Genomic DNA, 19,878 nt, shown 5'->3' on the forward strand with positions numbered 1-19,878 from the left:
CGACTTAAACAATAAACAACTAAACAATAAAAATATATAAAGTGAGAAGCCTGTGTCCTTGTCATTGTGTTAGGATTTGTATTTAATATGTTATGATGTGTTAAATTGTGGTTGTTGTGTGTGCCAGACGAGGAAGACACTTCCATCAACTTATAACTGTGTAGGTAAGTCACTCGGGGAAGAAGTATGCCAAAGCTTTATATAAGGTAAATTAACTGCCTTCAGTTAATTTAAAAATTACTTAATAGTTAAATATTGTAAACTATCCCACTCTATACATTTAAGTATTGTAGCTCCCAATCTAAGGGTCAGGCTCATCCAAAGGATTGCAGGATAAATCTGGGGTTGTGAGAGGAGTCATGGGGTAAAGTAAAGTAAAAAAGAAAAGTTCTTCAGTCTTGAGAAGTTAGTTAAACAATAGCATCAGAAAAAATTTTAGGGGATTTATCTCTTCGGTACAACTACCAAAGACTCAAAGACATCAGAAAGTTGGAAAGCCCACTAGATGCTGCTAAGGGTCACAAGCCAAAAGTAGGAGCCACTGGTTAAATCTTTTACAATACATTTTATATAATTAGGTTTATCATGTGTTTTTATGTAAAATTTTATTTTGAAAAGCAACGTGTGATTGCAGATGTTAAATAAAAGTCCATTATTATTTATCTTGAAATGTAGAATAGAAGTATAAAGTATAAAGAAACATAACAGGGAAACAATAACAGTATAAGTAGCCTATCTGAAAAAATATAAGGTGCATTGCCCATTGACATAAAAGGGGTGGGCAAAGTAGTAAATTGAACTATGCCAAACTCGATCACTTACATTTTTGTCTTTAAGCAATTCATGTATTTGTATTTTGTGGGTGGTATGCACATGAACGTTGTTTGCGATCCGCCAGTCAACGAAAGAAGAAGAAGTATTTTGTACCTTTTTGTCCTGTCAGTCAACAAACTGGGCACCGCGCTCCAAAGGAACTATGTCATCGCGAGATTTCCCGCGAAGTAGCGCACAGCGGCAGTTGCGTGGTGTGGACCAGTGTGCTTGCTAAATAACACCTAAGTTTGCCAACTTCAATGTAAAGTCATTCCAACTTCATTCGTTAACGTTGGTTCTACACAAGAGTCACAATGAGTATACTGGCGAAAATAGCGGAGATCGAAAATGAGGTAAGTGATGAGTAGACAGCTGGCAAACCCGGCGAATCAGACACGTTTTAGCTAACCGCTAGCTAGTAGTTCAAGCTAGCCGATGTTAGCCTAGCTCAAACAGCTGGGCCTCTTAGTACAGTTGAATTCATCTTGACAGAATAACAGTGTTTATTAAAAACGTATGTGTGAATCACTTTCTGTGCCCATTCGAATTATTAATGTAGTATTATTGCAATATCTGAATTTAGAGGATGTGGCTATCCCTCGGCTCATTAGCAGTTAGCATACTTAACGTTACAGTTAGTGCTGACTCCAGATTTGGTTTGAGGGACTGGCAGTCAAATTAGCATTTTTTGGAATACACTTTTAGTGTCGGCAATCTTTTAGTCATTTAAAATATTATAAAATAACCCCTAACGGAGTTAATATTAAATAGTTAAGTTTATTTCAAAGACATAAGCAGAGATAGCAAGAGAAGAAATATGAACATGATACTGCAGGGTAAGCGATAACAACATATTTTGTGAACTTCAGACTGTGATGATGTCTTGAAATGGCTCAACAAAGCAGAGCAAATGGTAACACAGATAGGCCAGGTAATGGAAAACAGGTTGTCTGCTATTTAAAACGTTTAAACACAAAACATTTGAGATGATATTTGTATAATTTCATAATACATCACACACTTGAGGATTGTCTTGAAGGAATACTAACAGAGATCTTGTTGTAGTACTCAGTATGTATATCATGTTGTGAATTTTTTGCTGTTTGCAAGAAATTGCAAAAAATATTCTCATTTACAATTTCTCCTGATACCAGCATATGCCATTGAAATGCTCGTTTATAGTCCATACATATCACCATTAATGGCATCACATCTTTTATTGAGATTGATATTTAAAAAAAAAAATTCATATGATTACAGAAACATCACATTTTTTCTGAAAAGCTAACATTTAACTTAGGCTAAAAATCTATAAATAAATGACCTTTTTTGAATCCTTTAATCACACTTATTCTGGTTCAAAGTTGTGGATAGGCTGAAGCCTTTCCCAGCATGCAATAGGCAAAAGAAAGAATAACATCTCAGACAAGCTGCCAGTCTGTTTATTATTTTTACCTACTGCTTTATTAACCTGACTGCAAACAGTGAAATACTGTCATTCAAAGAACAAGTATGAGACCTCATGCCGGTGTTGTTATTGTTAATTGCAGATGGCCAGGACGCAGAGGAACAAGGCCACAGCTCACCACTTGGGTCTGCTCAAAGCCCGCCTTGCAAAACTGAGGAGGGAACTCATCACACCGAAAGGAGGCACTGGTGGTGCAACAGGAGAAGGCAAGATTACATTTTTAAAATACTTGATATAGTTTCTGCCATTTAACGCATCACTGGTGGGTATTTGGCTAATTCAGGTGTCTGACCTTCTTTTCTCTTTTAGGTTTTGATGTTGCAAAAACCGGAGATGCTCGTATCGGCTTCGTCGGGTTTCCTTCGGTGGGGAAGTCTACACTTCTAAGTAACCTTGCCGGTGTGTACTCTGAGGTTGCTGCCTACGAGTTCACAACTCTCACAACAGTGCCTGGAGTCATTCGCTACAAAGGAGCCAAAATTCAGGTAGAAGAATTTCTCATTTGTTCAAGACTTACAGAAGTGTCTTCAGTGTGTTTTTATTATGTTAGTTTTGGCCTGTTATGGGAATGTTTTGCTCTTTCCTTTTCAGCTCCTGGATCTGCCAGGAATCATTGAGGGTGCAAAGGATGGCAAGGGAAGAGGCAGACAGGTCATCGCAGGTAAAAGATAAGATAATTAGAAACTAATAAAGACCCATGTACATCTATGTGCATATCAATGGCGGCATATAGACAAATAAAACTGATAAAAGACTTGAGGTAGTTCTGTGACCACGATAGGGGCAGAAAGACAAACATGTTTGTTAAAACAAAGTTTGACATCCTGTGGGCTTACAGCTGACGCTTCAGCAAACTATTTACCCTGTGACAAACGCATACTGCTTGCCTTGAGGCCTTTTGTGCACTTCGTTAGGATTGGCAGGAATAACTACAACCTCATTGTTATTCCCTCCATGTTATCCTTGTTTATGCGCTATTAACAAATGTCCACTTCTCCCTCCTCCCTCTGTTTTAGTGGCTCGAACTTGCAACCTAATCCTGATAGTGCTCGATGTGTTGAAGCCTCTCGGTCATAAGAAGCTGATAGAACACGAGCTGGAGGGCTTCGGCATCCGACTCAACAAGCAGCCACCCAACATCGGCTTCAAGAGGAAGGACAAAGGAGGCATCAACTTCACGGCCACAGTACGTCTCACACAGAGGGACAGCAGTTTAAATCCTTTGTATATTATGTATCTTCGTTTTCTATTTTGTCATTCAAACAAGTGATGAGCCGGAAGAGTGAGATTATAACTAGAAACTAAAGGACGTCCTGTCATGGTGTGATTTTTCTGGCGTGCAGGATTTGAGTTGTCGGGCATATTTGTATTTGATTATCAGTTAATTTGATGATGGGAAATAAGCTGGCATCTCATTAGTGTGGGCAAACATGCAACAGCTTTTAATAACCAGTGTGTGTATAAAGATATTAGTCAAATATTTGCAGAATCAAATGCAGAAAACACATTTTTTCACGTCTCGTCTTGTTGACAAGCATCGAAAAAACTTTATAATTCTGCCCTCTGGTGGAGATGAATAAGTTCACACTTAACCAAGATGCTTTAATACATTTATTCTTACATCCTTCTGCAAAATAAGAGCTCTCATTTTTATTTGTTGATACAATAATAACCATTTGCTCTGTAACGTTTGCCTTATAGGTTATTACAGTATTGTATTTGAAGCATGATGTCTACTGCACAATGTGAAATGTATATATGAATAGAAACTGCATGCCGGTGTCTGCATGTCTTGACGTCATACCCGTCCTCCCCTCTCTCTCTTCAGTGTGCACAAACTGAGCTGGATGCCGAAACCGTTAAGAGTATCCTAGCAGAGTACAAGATCCACAACGCCGACATCACTCTGCGCAGCGACTCCACGGCTGATGACCTCATTGATGTGGTGGAGGGAAATCGGTAAGCTGCTGAAGTGCCAGAATGGGCCTTCCTTAGTCATTCCCAGTGGGTGTGGCCTGAAAGCTCTCCACACCAATGCAGATAAAATTGAAAAGGCTGTTCATGTATCACACGCGGCTCCAAGCACACATGCATAGTCTGAACACTTTTTTTTTTCATGCATAAAGTGTAGTTAAGCAATGTCGCCATGTTTTCAAATCTAGGATATGGATTATGTTGTGTGGTGTGTGTGTGTAGTGGGTCTAACTGTGCTCTGTGTTGTATTTGGACATGGAAGTCTATTCCCAGGACGGTCTTTCAACGTTTTATTGCTCTCGACATTGCAGCAAACAACAGCAAAATCTGCCTGCTTCTGGAGAGAGACGAAGCATTCACGGGGTCTGTCTTGCGTAAATGCTCTCTGTGCATCCCCAGAGAGAAAGAAAACATGAAGAAAAGAGAGAGCATAATGCACTCATATTACAATGCAGTAAATAAAACGATTGTGTAAAACCAAAATAGATTATTTCGTAAAATATTAAAATATGTGTTAACCCCCCCAAAAACCTGCCTTTGTGTAGAAACAAAGCATGCGCAGTGTCTCTCTGCTGGCGTATTAACATTAAACAACATATTATCAACACTCAAGCCTTGCATGCTACACATGCCACACACATGCCTTGGTTTTCTACTTGAATATGAAAATATAGTCTTAGCAACAAAATGTGAAATAGCAACACATTTAAATATAACAAAAACACCGAAAGAATAGGAGTGAAGAATGTGTGTGGTCCCAGGGATGAGAGGAGAAGTAAAGTAGAAATACAACACAGTCTGGTTTTTAAACAAAGCAGTTGTTAGCTTCCTGTTAAGACACAAAACATTCCCGTAAAGGAGCAATTCGCCCCTGGAAAAAACCCACTGTCAGTCAAAGCTGGTGTTCTCTGTAAGAAGAAAGTTGTACAAACAGCTCGTGATTTCGGCCATTCTACATTCCTACAACACCCAGCGTGCATTGCACCCCTCCTTCTGAAAAGAACGGCCCAGCGAGAGACGCTGGAGTGAAATACTGTTTCGCTGCAGGCAATGGCTCAGAGCGCTACAGAATCCCAAATATGACGAAAACATACCGATGGATCGTCAAAAAAAATCTTCTACATTTCAAACCTGACGATTTTGAACGAGACATGACATCGGAGGCGGGCGTCCTAGATTGAGGAAGTGTAGTTTAGCAAGCTCCCTGGCCTCCGCCAGATGACGCATTTTATGTAGTCTGGCGGAGGTTTTCCTGGGCCCATTGGAGAAGCGGATAGCGTCCTCCAAAGTCACAAAAGGAAATTGCATTTTTTTTCCTACTATAATGGCATTAGCTCCCCATAACAGCATGATAGGACTGAGGTTGAAAATCCACCAGCTGGCCCTTTGAGTAGAAAAGCACATAAATTCTACATGAAACATATTAATCAAATAAATATAAATTAACACGATACAAAGGTTTGAGGAGCATGGTAAAATAGGAACTATATATGCAACTGTAAACATCTACCTTTCAAAATAAAAGCATCAACTTAATCGACAGGATTCCACAGGAATCTTACACTGGTCTTTTCATTACTTAACATGCACACTAGAGCTCTGCGCAGGACTGTTTGCTTAATTGCATTCACGCCTGCTGCTGCAGTGTGCATGTTCCAGACCGCATGCAGCAAAACGACCTCCATCACAATTTCCTTCTCTCTTGCATGCTGATGATAATTTAGAAAAATGATGTTCTCCTCCTCTGAATAAGCTGTTAATATGTATATTTATAAACAAGCTGCAATTTCAAGAACTATTATTGATTAATTGTTTAAATGTTTTTTCCTGCTCAATAACACAACAACACAACACAGTGCTGGAGGCTGATTCTACAGCAGTTTCATGAACAGCAGCCACTCACTGCCTCTCTTGTACCAACAGGGTCTACATCCCGTGCATTTATGTGCTCAACAAAATCGATCAGATCTCCATCGAGGAGCTTGACATCATCTACAAGGTGCCCCACTGTGTCCCCATCTCGGCCCACCACCGCTGGAACTTCGATGACCTGCTGGAGAAGTTGTGGGACTACCTGCAGCTCGTGCGCATGTAAGAGTCTCGAAAGGCAGTGGAGGGTTTAAATGTTGCTAAAAATGGAGTAGTACATCTGTGTTGATTCAGACTGCAGGTTTTGACAGAGATCATGTTTTCATTTGCAGCTACACCAAACCTAAAGGCCAGCTTCCTGATTACACGTCTCCGGTTGTACTCCCTGATGGACGAACTTCAGTCGAGGATTTCTGCTTAAAGATCCACAAAAACCTCATTAAAGAATTGAAGTAGTAAGTACTGTACTTTTTAAAAAAAAGATTATTTATGTGGCTTTTGCCTCTGTTAGATAGGACAGCTGAACAGAGAGAGGAAGTGTGGGGAGGAAAGAGTGGGGATGACATGCACCAAATGATCACTGACTGGGAGTCGAGCCTGCGACCAGTGTGATTTTGACTGTAGCCTCTGTACATGGGGCGCCTGCTCTACCAGCAGAGCTAAACCAGCGGCCCCATAAGTACTGTAAACTTGACTTAATTATAGGGAATTTTGTCTCTTACAAACAACGTTTGACCTTTTTTGCAATCTTAAACACTGCTCCTTACAGAAGAGTTATTTGTCCGCCATCCCTTTATTGTTATTATTTAATTGTTTCAATACAAACAGGTGGGATGAGCTAAATCTGTGTATCAGAATGGTTCATTTCTTTTAGAAAGCAAACGCCTGTCTCCCACATGCACTGTTCAAGAAACAAAATCATTGTCAAACACGTTAAAAGAGAAGTTTCTTATGTTCTTGCCTGTTTTAAATACAGTTTAATTTCATCTATATAACTATAGTGTCATTTGTAGTATTTAAAGCTCCTGTGAGGAGTTTTTTGGTGGTTATGAAACAGACTTAAATTAATACTGATGCACATATATGACCTACAAAGGCAAGCAAAACCAATAGTGAGAGGATTGATTATTATTATTATTTCTGTTTGAATGCCTGAAACGGCTGCTGCAGGGTTGGTGTCAGACGAGGAGATTAACAGCATGTCTGCAAAACAGCCTCTGTTTACATTTTTCACGGAAAAGATTAGTGATTTGTTTAAATGATAAAAGAAAGCAGGAAGAGATTTTTGACCAGAAAACACAACTTCCACATGTACAGGACAAGATCAGCAAAGAGATGATAGGTACTTCTTTGTCCACAGGGGGCGCTAATGTTTTTGTTAGCAATCACCATTTACATCTTTAAGCGTCATAGCTAGCTGCTTTACTCCACACTGTGGTGACTATACAGGTTTTCTAAGGTTGTTGGTTTCTTTGTTAAAGGCATTTATAAAGTTCCCTTAAACCAAAATGGCTTAAAACAACACAAGTCGCTTTAATCACAGCCTTTACCCTCTTTATGGCGACTAGATAAGCATTAATATAAGAGGCTGGTTTAGGATCTTAGATGATGTGTTGCACCACCATCTCCAAATTGGAGCGCAAAGATCATCAATCAGTCGATATATTAGTGCAGCTGAGCATTAGCCGTCCCCCAGGGAATTAATGGGACTAACAGTGACACCAGTGATTAGAAAGCCTTTGTTAGGGGATGTCATTGCACCCTGTAGGTTACTTAAGAGCCAGAACCAGAAGAGTGTTGCTGTAGGAGTGTAATCAAGCTGTGGAGTGCTGCATGTTGAGCCTTTTTGGTTCTATAAAAAGGTGTAAATTAAGTATTTTTGTAACTCTTCCTCTTTCAGTGCACTCGTGTGGGGAGCATCTGTGAAACACAACCCTCAAAAGGTGGGGAAAGACCACGTGATGGAGGACGAAGACGTGATCCAGCTGGTGAAGAAGTAAAAGGAGCTTGGGTGCGCTGCATGGCCTGCGTATCACAAAGTCTGTACAGTCGATCAGTAAATCACCAAACAAACATCTGTTAGAGCATCTGTGTCATGTGGCTCCTGGTTTCTGCTCTAATTTAAGAATAAAATGAGATGAATGTAAGTGTCACATTAAAGAACCTACAGTACTTAACACCATGAATAGTTCATATTGAATATTGGTTAAGGCTTGCATTAAGATCTTTAAAAATCTGTCAATAAAAAAATTAAGGAATTTTTTGTGCATTTGTTGCCTTATTTTTTATTTCAGTTTAAATGCACTTGTTTCAAACTCTCACATTACATTTAGCGTGAAGGTATTTGTCTCTATTTAAGACTGTTAAATGCACCATGTGTGCTTTGGTCACAGAAATGTTGCATCCTCTGCACCATCACACTTACATGTTCTTCCTCAGAAATCCAGCAGCACTAGGCAACAGCGTTGCAACAGTCTCGCTCACAGAAAAAAAAAAGGTCTCATTTGAAAGGCCTGTCCCGCTAAGTGATTTATGTGACATTGATGATGAAGGCAGTTATTCAGGCTGGTGGCCCACCCCTTCTCTCTGGTAGGGACGGCCACTCAGGTTAATCAGTTCATTCACTCAGACGCAGTCTGGGGACATCATACGCCAGCTGTTCACAACTAACAAGACTCCACGGAGCAAAATAAAACGCATTTCATCAGAGCCGGGAGCACTCTTGCAAGCTCGCATTGTCTAATGTCGATATGTTGCAACTGGAATGAAGTGTTGCGGCCATTTTGTGTCTGAGCACCTGATGCTAGCCGGTGAATGGCGCCAGTACATACGCAAGATTATGATATGAAATTGTCAGACTTTTAACTTGATCGAATCAAACAAAAAATGCACATAAATCTGCCTAGCTTCCCAGAATGCACTTGGTTGCTGTGAAGTGTATTTAATATGCTGCAAAGATGCGGTACTATAAAGGGGCATTGGTCGGTTAAAACAGACCTTTACATTTCATCTAATATTACACTTAAAATGCATCAAACAGAGAGGGTAGGCATGTAAAGACACAAGGATTAGGAAAAATATCAACTTAAACATTTCTGCTTAGCTTAAATCAAGCAGAAAAACTCCTCTGCGAGACCACCAACATCTGGTTTATACCAACATTTATACAAAACCTTTTAATGTCTAAAGTGCTGTCGATATTACCCATTGATTATTGGTTACGCTGTGTCTTAGTCTATATGTTTAACAAAGATTAAGATATGCATAAACGTTCAAGCTAACAGATTTATAAAAGCAAATGTGCAGGAGAGACAACACTAAAACGCTCAATGAAGATGCTATCGGGTGTATTTGACGTGAAACAGCACCGTTCTTACTCTACTTTTTCGGAAAAGCTGCAGTGGTTGAGGGTCCTGCCTTCCCGTCCCGCAGCAGCAGGATCAACCCTCCTCCAGACACCCCCTCCCCCACCCCTCCCTTTTTTACCCTGTAAATTATAGCAGCACTTTAGCTAATGAAAGAGTTGAAGACCGGGCACTAATAAAAGCCATTAAGTGAATAAAGCACTTCCCCCTCTAACAAAATTAAAGAATCTACCCATTTGGAGAGGGAGGACTCTGTATTAATATTTATGAAATGCGGAACCGGAGGCCCCCCCCTCAAAACTCCCCAACCCACGTCCAATCCCAGCCTGAACAAGTCCTCCTTGCCAGTGCACCTATCCCAGGAGAACATCGGCAACTCCTCCTAGCTTGAAGGAGGGGCAGGAGATGGGGACTTGAAGGGTGCTGAGGACGCAGTCAGGACAGTCTGCCTCAAGTAGAGCAAGCTGGAAGACCCCAAGACAGAGCTGAGAGAGCTCCCATTCGATCGCCTTCGACACACTTCAGCCGCCTGCACCTAACACCGACTTTGGGGCCAGCGGATGGAAAGGAGAGGTGGGTTTCTTGGAAAGAACAGATGGGTAGACTTTCCAAAGATGGTAAAATACAGAGTAAGTTCTGACTAAATCTTGTATTTGTCGTGTTGTAATGTTGGGTTTATCATTGGGACCCTTAGGCTAAAGAATATTTGATGTATTTTTCAGTTATAAAGTCTTTATCAGATACTTTTTATGGCAAATTATAAGAACATTTAAACTTTTTGAAGTCAAGTTTCAAGATAAGAGATGCAAAAGATTCAACTGTAACTCCTGAAAGATCCTGGTTGGGGTGATCCAAGTCGAGAAAACAAGGTAAGGTAAGGACGCAAAATTATGTATCACAATCATCCGTGCATAAAAAACCATCCCACCATCCCATCAGCCACACTTCATCCCTTTGAAACATCCTCATTGTTCTGAAAAACAGAAGTCTGTTTCACCGCCACCGCCCACCATTTTCACCCAAAGTACTCCCATCCATCGTGCCATTTGGTCCCAACAAACGAAGGGTTTCTCTTCGGTGCATTCAAATGCATCACGGTGTAATTTCATCACACAAAGTGGTCCAGTTGCCGGAGCTCTAAGTTGATTATTGCACCATTGCCTTCTCATTTTAGTAAGCTGTCCCAGGGGAGCAGAAAGAGACAGAAGAGAAGGTAACAAGATTGTCAAACCTTTCGAGAAACGGATCTCTTAGCTTGATGGTATCGTGACTCTTTGACATTGCACTCAGGGAGCGTTAATGCAGTTAGGACGGAAAGGTCAGGAGCGGTCGAGTCTTTACTCTAAGATGTCCTTAAAACTGGCGACAGCAATAAGTGTCATTCTTGAGTCCATTGGTGTTTCTTACTAGGAACTTATGTTTTAGTGAATTATGTTGAATCTGGACTCTATGAGATGCTGCGATCGTAACAAGATCACTCACGAATTATCCAAACTCTGTTTCCATTGATCAGTTGAAGAACACCCAATGTACTGATGGACAACTAATTTGATTAAGTCACAGTTCCTCAGGCCTGCTGTGAGTCCTTTCTAGAAAATATGTGAAGGTTTGTAGCATAAATTTTGTGATAGAATTTGTTGAATTTCGTGTCCGTCAAAGTTGGGAGCGAAAGACGGGAAGGGTGGGGTTTGACGCAGTTTGTGCGCAGAAAGGGTGTAGCCCTTTTTCCCCGCAGTGAGCATGACCTATGACTAATCGCTTTTTTTTTTTAAATCCTGCAGATGTTTTTAACTGCAACATTTTTTTCTAATCACTATGTAAAACCAATGGTGCCATTTTTCTTTTTTTTTTAAACATGAGTGCGGATCACCTCCCTCACACCTTGGGACGTTTTCAACTCTTGGACTGCAGATACAAATCAAGGTGTTGGATTGTCGTTGAGCTGCAAACGATGATGTATTTCTTTAAGGAGGTTTGATCTTTACCTCACTCAACAAAGCAAAAAGTTATATTGTGATTTACAGATTTTCTTCCTTTAATTCTTTTTACATTTAAACCAAAGCTTTTTGAGTCCCTTTGACGCCGTATGTTGAGCTGGATCCCCCGGGATCTGTACGTTTTTGCCCAGGACTCCATTGTGCTTGATCTAACCATGCAGTGTGTCTTCTGTCCATGGTTGTGCCAAGCACCTTGGAGGCTTGTGAGCACTGTCTACCTTCTGTTGTGTAAAATAAACTTTTATGTCCAAGTCAGTATGGAACTTTTGCATTTTATAAATGTGGAGAAATAAATGGAGGAACATTCGTATACTAAGATATGTACAAGAGGACAAATAACCTTCAGATGAGTCTCATATGCTTCATGTTGCTTTATTTCATGATGTGCAATAAGTTGTTGGACTGTGACTAATAAAGATCATCTAAACATCCTGTGTGTTTCATTGGCGACATCTTTAAGGTGGGTTTAAGGGTTTTTATAGCATTCATATACATAAAAGAGTCATTTTGCACAGCCTGGTTGGTGTCACTATGGCAGATTTGTGGAAACGATCAATTACTGTAAGTGCTCAGCGGCTTTTAAGTACGGCCAATAATTCTAGCCAGTGGAGGTCATTTGTTAAAACACTGTGCAAGAGCGCGGACACGTCACCGACCTGTAAATCAAACCCTGAGACATACGAGCCCAGGTGTTGATCAGTTTATGCTCTTGAAATGAAGGTATAAGGGTTTTGGTTGTACATCAGAGTAAGCTCTCTATTTTCCCTTCCATGTTGTCCCGTAAGTTAAACCCCAACTCTTACATTCAACCAATAAATTGTAAATGATTACACCAGACTCCTCTTTTCTTTATGACTCTTGTTTAATTAATTCTGTCTTTGCTAACACTGTTTGTGCTACAGGCTTTGCATAATAAAGCACACTATAAACTATAAATGTGAGACTTTGAGGTTTAAATCTGTCAGAACGAGCGCTGTGTTGATGAAGCGCAACATGAACCTTGTCCGGTGAAATGTGCTCGACCTTGAGTTTTTACATATTCCCAGAAAAAGAAAAACAGAATCTGATTTTCGCAGCAGTGTGTGACAGAGTTAGAATGATAGATGTTGTCATTGTCAGCTATACCTTTATTTTACGGGTTTGCCCTCTCACTGTTGATGCAGTGATGTAATTCTCTAATTGTAGCTGCTGTCTTGAGTGTAGTTAATATATCCATCCTTTCATCTGTTATCTATACCGCTTATCCTAGAGCCTATCTCAGCTGTCCTTGGGTGAGAGGCGGGGTACACCGTGGACAGGTCACAGCGCTGACACATAGAGACAGAGAGTTAATATAGTCATTTTAAAAAACAATTTATCAAAAAAATATACATACAAGGGGCGCTGGTTTAGCTCAGTTGGCAGAGCAGGCGCCCCATGTTAGGCTACAGTCCTTGTCGCACTGATCGCAGGCTCAACCCCCGCGGTCTGCCCATCATTTGGTGCATGTCCTCCCTATGTCTCCTGTCTCTCTTCAACTGTCTAATAAAGGCAAAAAATAAATATCCTTAACTTTTATAATAATAGTAGTAAAAGCACCATAACATGAACAATGGCTCCGCTCCATTGAAGGACCTCAGTAAACCATGAGTCAGCATGAACATTACCAGGACCCTTAAACTGACGCAGCTGAATGGAATTCAGCCATTATTCAATGTGTTGTTTATACGTGTGCTCTTCCTCCTGTCAAAATGTCTTCCAAAAAAAGAAACCTATCGCAGATTCTGTTATGCGACTAACAGGAATCAGAGGTGCAGACAACACAGGACATGGTTGTCAGGTAAGCACAGAATTATCTTTATAAGCCTTTAAAAGGAAATGTTCAAGCAAATTTGAACGATTTCTGAACAGCCTGCTCAATGGGTATATGTCATATCATATACTGTATAATATGTATAAATATATATGTAGATCAGGGTGGGCAATTACTTCTGTGTAAAAACGGTTGCGAGACAATTCCACATTTATACAACGTAAAAATAAAACACAGTTGGACCTAGAATGCGAGGTTCTAACAAGAACCAAAACTATGCCACTTACAGCTTCTAAGCAGACTTGAGAATATAGAGTGGACAGTAGATTTTTGAGTGTGCTTTGGGTGGACAATATTGTAACGCATATGTGTTGTAGTTTGTGGTCAAAAAGTAGTTCCTCACTTTGACAACCAACATCACATTTTGTATCAGTTCCTTAGTATGAAATGAAAAAGCACACTGCGTCTCAATTAGACCATATAGAAATATTTTGTAGTCTAGCTTTAAAGCACCACTATAGTGGTGTTAAGTGGTGTTCCCAGCTGGGCAGACTGTGCTTTAAGTACACCGTGAAGCCTCTGCGCAGTCTGTCACTGACCTTCTGCTGGGAGTAAAGGGTTTACAGATTATCCCATTACACTGAACAACAGTGGCTGCTTTGCACAGACACAATGCTAATCACCCTTTTCCGTGCAAAGACAAGGTCACAACCAAGCATCCACGCTCCGCAATGACCAGCTGAACACAGAATGACACACGAAGATCCGTTTATTTGAACCGATTAGTCGCTCTTCCATTTAAATTATTCTTGCAATGACAGGGTAACAAGTGCACCAGCTCATATTCACACGGTAACTCTTCTGCTCCTACATGTGGAAGCTAATCACAACAAATGTTATACTGCCTGCAGAGGGAGAAAACAAACCGGTATGTGACGTCTACTTCAGACGAGTGCAGGTGGCACGCATATGGCAGAGCATTATAATGTTACATTCGCAGGCTCAACGTTAGCAACACATTGCATAATGTTAAATTGGGTTATTATGATCTTAGAGTCTCACAGTTTGTTTGACCACAAAAGATAACAAGAATTTCATCTCCTCTTTCACATATCTATAAGGGCTTCTTTTTTAATCAACAGCAGGAAATACTTCACTACAGGATTTAATTAAACACACAGTGGGGATATATATATTTATACTCATACATGTTGGAAAACTTCGTACGGCTTTATCTCGAATACAGTTGCTCATTCACTCTGACGTACCACCTACCACACAAATGACACATTTCAGTACAAGATGAGATGTTTTATAACAGATTTCAAGATATTTGCGCCACATTGTTCGGCTGTAAACAGTGTATTTTATTCCTCAGCACCTGGTGCTCTTTGTACATTCATAACACCCCCTGCAAACGGTTAATTACAAAAGCAACCAGGGCGATATATTTGGAAGGATGGAGTCTGGAGTTTCAGTAGGTCCAACATAAATAACTGGAGAATGACAATGAGGGAGGAGCTTGTTACGGAGCGTGCTGTTGCTCATGAAAACAGGGATTTCCAGTATTCAATGTTTTTTTTAACCAATGTACAACATCTAAAGCAACACAAAGAAAACACCCAATAGTGCACACTTTAGTGATGTTTGCTACACCAGTTGTGAGCACCAGGATAAGAAGAGAAATTTGAGCTGAAATGAGCCAACTTTAACCTGTATGAAATGCACATGGATTAGGACGTGGCACAAGTACTCTTTGTTCCTAAAGAGGGCACTGGCTTATTAAAAGGTGTCTCTGTTGGGTTTTCTGGCTAGTGTAACTAAACCGAAGCGCATTAGTACCATTCAATCTGAGGATTTCTGTTGTTGTTATAAGACACTTTGCCCCTAATGCTGAAGGACTGGTTTATCTTCAGAAGGCTGTTTTGTCAACACTGGCAGTTTCAGACAAACACGGCGAGATGGACGGCGTGAAACCTCAACTGTGCTGACAGAGAAACGACGCCACGCTCAAAGAAAGAAGCCCTAGAGTTTTGTTTTCAAATCCGTGGATGTATTTTCCAATAATGGCATCATTTTTTTTGTTATCAGTCCAGTCATGCTGCAAGCAAACAGGAAGCAGTTGGTTTGAATCCATGAAACATAGAAATGTGATAGAAAGCGTTTGGCCTCAATTCTTTATGTGTCAGTGCAGAAATCTTGACCGTAGTTTCAGGGATAAACTCGTCCAGAAGCCAGTCACAGTAACCGTTCCGTGTCCAATACTGCAAAACCATTCCCACAGAAGTAACACCGCAGACAGCAATACAGTGATGTGGCTGCCTTTAAAGTCAAGCATTATTGAACAATGGAGGAAAAGACAAAGAACGTTAAAATGAGAGAAACTGCGCTTTGGCAAAAGCATCCAAACACTTAGGAATTTTGGCTCGATCTTACCGATGGCTTTACAACACACATTACCAAAGCAGGCAAAAAAGGCCATGTGGCATCGCCTGGCTTAGCAAAGCTAATGCCAGAAGTCGTGCAGAAACTTTCCATGGCAACATTTTCTCCAAAGAACCGTAATGCTGTCCCCAAAACAGTCAACTGTTCTTGTGACATTTAATCTACAACCGATATAACCACGTCTATGGATGGCCAAATTTGTCTTTCATGTAGGTTGCAACTTCCGTTTGTAGTTCACGCGACGTACTGTTCCCAAAAACTTTGTGGCTGGAGGGTTTCATTCGGGTTCAAGTGCAAGTGAAAACACATCAACATAACCCTCAGTCTATGACGTGATTTATCTCAGGCGTAGATCTGTCCAGAGCCACCCGTGTGGGGGTTGTCTCCACCCAGGCGCTCCTGACTCGGCTGGCGGTTTGTGTCGCTGGATTTGATGACGCTTGCGTAGTCGTAGATACCCACTTCCAAATTTTTGGCCCTCAAGGCAGCAGTGTGCAGCTTCTCCAGAAAATCAGGCATACCTACCAGGAACAAAAGGGAGAGTATTCTCATTATAGAGGGAGAATATGTATACTAAGTTGGAAAAATGGATGCGGGAAAGGAAATGCATTCACAAAATATAAAAATACACATTAATCTGAATGTAACAGTTGCAGGTTCGAGGTTCACAAAGAGGATTTGTCGCTTAATCTCACTGGACATTAAATATCTTCTTGGTTTGGAAAAAAACAACAATAAATATATAATGAAATATAAGGCGTAAGATAAACATCATAGTCAATATATGCAACCAGTGAAATTGAGCTTACCACTTGACACCATCCAGCTCACACAGTAACGAGGGAAGACAGTCTGTGGGTTGTCGCTGTAGGTCAGCAGATAATCAAATCCGTTCTGCAAAGTAAAGCACAGAAGTAAAACTTAGTGGTCACGAAACACAGGACTCTGAATGCACGCTGAATAAATGTGTGAAGAAAAACATTATATCGCAAACCTCATCGAAGGACTTGTGAGGGCGGATGACCATCTTAGACTGGTACGAATGAACTCTAACAAAGTCTTGAGTCTCTGGAACTCGGGGATGCTGCACGGCTCTGCAGAGTGACAAACATACAAGACGAAGATGAGTTACTCATTTACTAATGTATCATAAAAGTCAACCATATTGAACGGTATCTAAAGACTCACCTGGATACCAGGACCATCAGGTTGTTGTTTACATCAACATCGTAGCGGCGCACGTACACATAGTCCCTCGAGTACATGGGATACTGCGAGGAGAGATTAAACAAGATTAAATAAGAGAAGGTCTAAAATAAAACTAATGAATATACAGCAATTTGGCTCATAGTTTCTTTTGACCAAAGGTTAGCACTACTTTGCTTGTAAGCCAAAAGAAGGAAAGACCTATGTACACACATTACATAGAACAAATATTTACCACCCTTAAGGCGTAACAAACTCACAGGAAAGTGTGTGGCCCAGTGCACAACTTCAGAGCCTGTGTTGACATCTCTGTCCACCACTTCAAGCTTGATAACCAGAGAATCCCACTTCTTCCTGTACTCTGTATCCAACTAGGGGAAAGGAGAAAGTACGAGTCAAGGGTAAGGTGCTTAATATAGCGCAGGGAGCAAGTGTTGAGAGTGCTTTTGTGCTGCTCACATGCAGCACAAACATGTCGGTTGTGCAAGAGCAGGGGGGTAATATAATGCAAAACAAGCTGCCATAAATAAACCGGGAGCACAATCCACGAAGAACAGAAAGCCCTTCTGCTTTCAGTTTTAAACCTTCAACAAAATTACTATTTGGATCCAGTTACATAACTAATTTATTTAAGTAATACAAAGATTTTCAGTGGTTCATAATGAAATTCAAGAGAATTGCAGCACACCCAAACCCTGATAAGGAATTAGAGTTGCACTCTCTCCTCCCTCCTGTTTTCTTAGTGTAAGCCAGTTCCTCAAAAGATAATCTGTAGCACTTAAGCACTTCATTACCTGGGAAAGGCAAATTCCTAATACCAAATAAGGAGTTTTTGAAAGTCTGTACCTGCACATTGAAGAACTGTCTTGGGGTGACATCGTTGTAAGAGCCCAACACTGCAGGTAAAACATAAATCTTCAGACAAATCATACAATATCACCACAACCAAAGTACATGTAAGTAGTGCAAAAAGCTTTATGTGCTTCATCTTCATCTCAGAGACATGGTAAAACATGTGAGACGGTGACTTGGCTGACCTCTGTATTCATAGAGGTGACTGTTGGGTATAGGACGCTTCCACACTTTGAAGTCCTTCTTCTCCATCACAACTTCCCAGCCAGGTTCCAGCTGTCCGGCCATTGTTTCTGAAGTTGTGTTTGGATATTTTGCTGCCTCCAGCGCCTGCAGCTCGAGTCCACACCTACAAGGGGGATGCAAATAACAGGTTGTTCAACAAGCATTACAGGACATAGTCATTGCACATACAGATAGGAGACTGTGAGTTTAAGTTTAAGGTGTTGAGCCACCAGAACTTTAGTATCTCCAACTCTTAAAGTGGGATGACAACCATTTTCCATAGTATATCTGGTCATATGATGATTAAGGCAAGAGGGTTGTTTAAAAAAGTCCTACAGGTTGAGATCTCATGAATGTGAAGGCCAAAACATTCAATTCAAATCATTTACGTCCTCATGAAACACTAAGTGTCTCCAAATACATTTTTTGTAATGTCCCATCTAATTTGAATATACAGTTAAAGAAAGATCTCAAACCTGCGAATTTCATCATCTTGGATCTTCTCGTTCTCCCACATGAAGACCCCAGCCAGGGCCGCAAAAAGTCTCCCATTGGGAGCATGCTTGCTCTGAAATCTGCGCCATATGTTTCCAACCAGGGTCCACCTGGTCCGCTCGGAGTACAGGTTGGAGTAGAGCTCGCCGATCTGACAGGCACGCCGGAGCCTCTGTCCCGTCACAAAGCTGCAATGGTCCGCAAATATGGAGAGCAAGCCCTTCCTCTTTTGGCCAGATCCCGCGGCCTCACTGCCACCGACACCTGCCCTCTGGATCCAGGACAGAAGCAGGCCCATGCCCCTGCCCAGCCACGGGACCCTCTCAAGCCTTCCTTTGCCCCCCTCGACAACTCGCCTTAATGATCGGCTGTTTTGAAGCCTCATTGTATTAACACCAATCTCACAAATCGGACGACGGGGAACAGAGTGAAACATGACAGCTGTGACCGTGACAAGTTCACAAAGACAAAATAACAGCCAGCAAAGTTCAGAGGCTAGCTAGCTTACGAATATCGCAGCCAAAGCGAATGGCCTGCAGAGATGCACCATGCGTTACTTTTAGGCAGTAGATAATATGGACTTCTGGCTAGCAAAAGTCATAATTTTACACTGGTTGTAACGTTAGTTACCGAGCTGTTTACGAACACGCGACATTTAACGTTAGCATTTACCGTTAGCTTGTGTTATCGCTCTTGCTCTCCAGTGCTACCGTGCGACACGGACAAACTCCCCAACACCGAAGCAATTATTTCTGAATTAAAACTCTAATAACTGCACTGTAAAAGATTCAGTCTACCGTGTCTCTGACACAATAGTCTTCTACTTGTGTGTCTTTCCTGTAGACAGCCTCACGTTTTTGAAACTCCTGCAGCGCATTTGACCTCCTCTTCCTACTGTCTATCGCACACCCACTCGGAAATCCCGCCTTACAAATTGTAAAGTGGCCGTTCATTGGACATTTGATATTCTAGTGCGAATCTGATTGGTCAGAGAGGAAGCTTGTCTCATATTGAGCTGATCTAAGTACCAGCATGTTTGTATGTCTGCTTTACGTCCTTACCAGAGCTTTCTAGTTCCTTGGATGATCTAGGGTCAGATTTTACGCCCTGGCTGCCCAGGTTAGCTGCGATTCTTTAGGAGGCGAAACATTTGAAACATTGTCCACGATCGGTGTCCACGGAAATTTGACAGATATTAGGCAGAGGAAGTCGCAGGCGCCCTCCAGCGGAGCTGATCGGAACATACAGTATTAAGCAACGACGCACCACGTGTTTTTCGGTTGAAAGAGATTACTTTAATTCAGTTAAAACGAGCATAATTTGATAAAACAACAGGTCGTTTTGTGATGAAACAAACCAACTTTACTGACAAGAATA

At 41.1% G+C, this 19,878-nt stretch overlaps 2 protein-coding genes across 2 annotated transcripts; one reads left to right on the forward strand and one right to left on the reverse strand.

Annotated features, from left to right (window-relative positions):
* The first annotated feature begins 1,022 nt into the window (after positions 1-1,022).
* On the forward strand, positions 1,023-8,371 carry drg1 (developmentally regulated GTP binding protein 1). The gene is made up of 9 exons (XM_069673097.1): positions 1,023-1,166; positions 2,364-2,487; positions 2,591-2,766; positions 2,873-2,942; positions 3,298-3,467; positions 4,110-4,240; positions 6,179-6,346; positions 6,457-6,579; positions 8,025-8,371. Exons 1-9 carry the CDS (start codon positions 1,128-1,130, stop codon positions 8,122-8,124), a joined length of 1,101 nt encoding a protein of 366 aa, XP_069529198.1. The 5' UTR covers positions 1,023-1,127; the 3' UTR covers positions 8,125-8,371.
* Positions 8,372-14,029: 5,658 nt separating this feature from the next.
* On the reverse strand, positions 14,030-19,283 carry stard7 (StAR related lipid transfer domain containing 7). Its single transcript, XM_069673350.1, has 8 exons — positions 18,483-19,283; positions 17,967-18,130; positions 17,776-17,825; positions 17,190-17,300; positions 16,912-16,994; positions 16,718-16,817; positions 16,533-16,617; positions 14,030-16,244 (listed from the first exon to the last, which is right to left on the reverse strand). Exons 1-8 carry the CDS (start codon positions 18,935-18,937, stop codon positions 16,066-16,068), a joined length of 1,227 nt encoding a protein of 408 aa, XP_069529451.1. The 5' UTR covers positions 18,938-19,283; the 3' UTR covers positions 14,030-16,065.
* Positions 19,284-19,878: the final 595 nt, after the last annotated feature.

This window comes from Semicossyphus pulcher, unplaced genomic scaffold (assembly GCF_022749685.1).
Source record: "Semicossyphus pulcher isolate SPU_LCO1_2020_fin unplaced genomic scaffold, fSemPul1.0.p SCAF_22, whole genome shotgun sequence".
NCBI classification, from domain to species: Eukaryota; Metazoa; Chordata; class Actinopteri; order Labriformes; family Labridae; genus Semicossyphus; species Semicossyphus pulcher.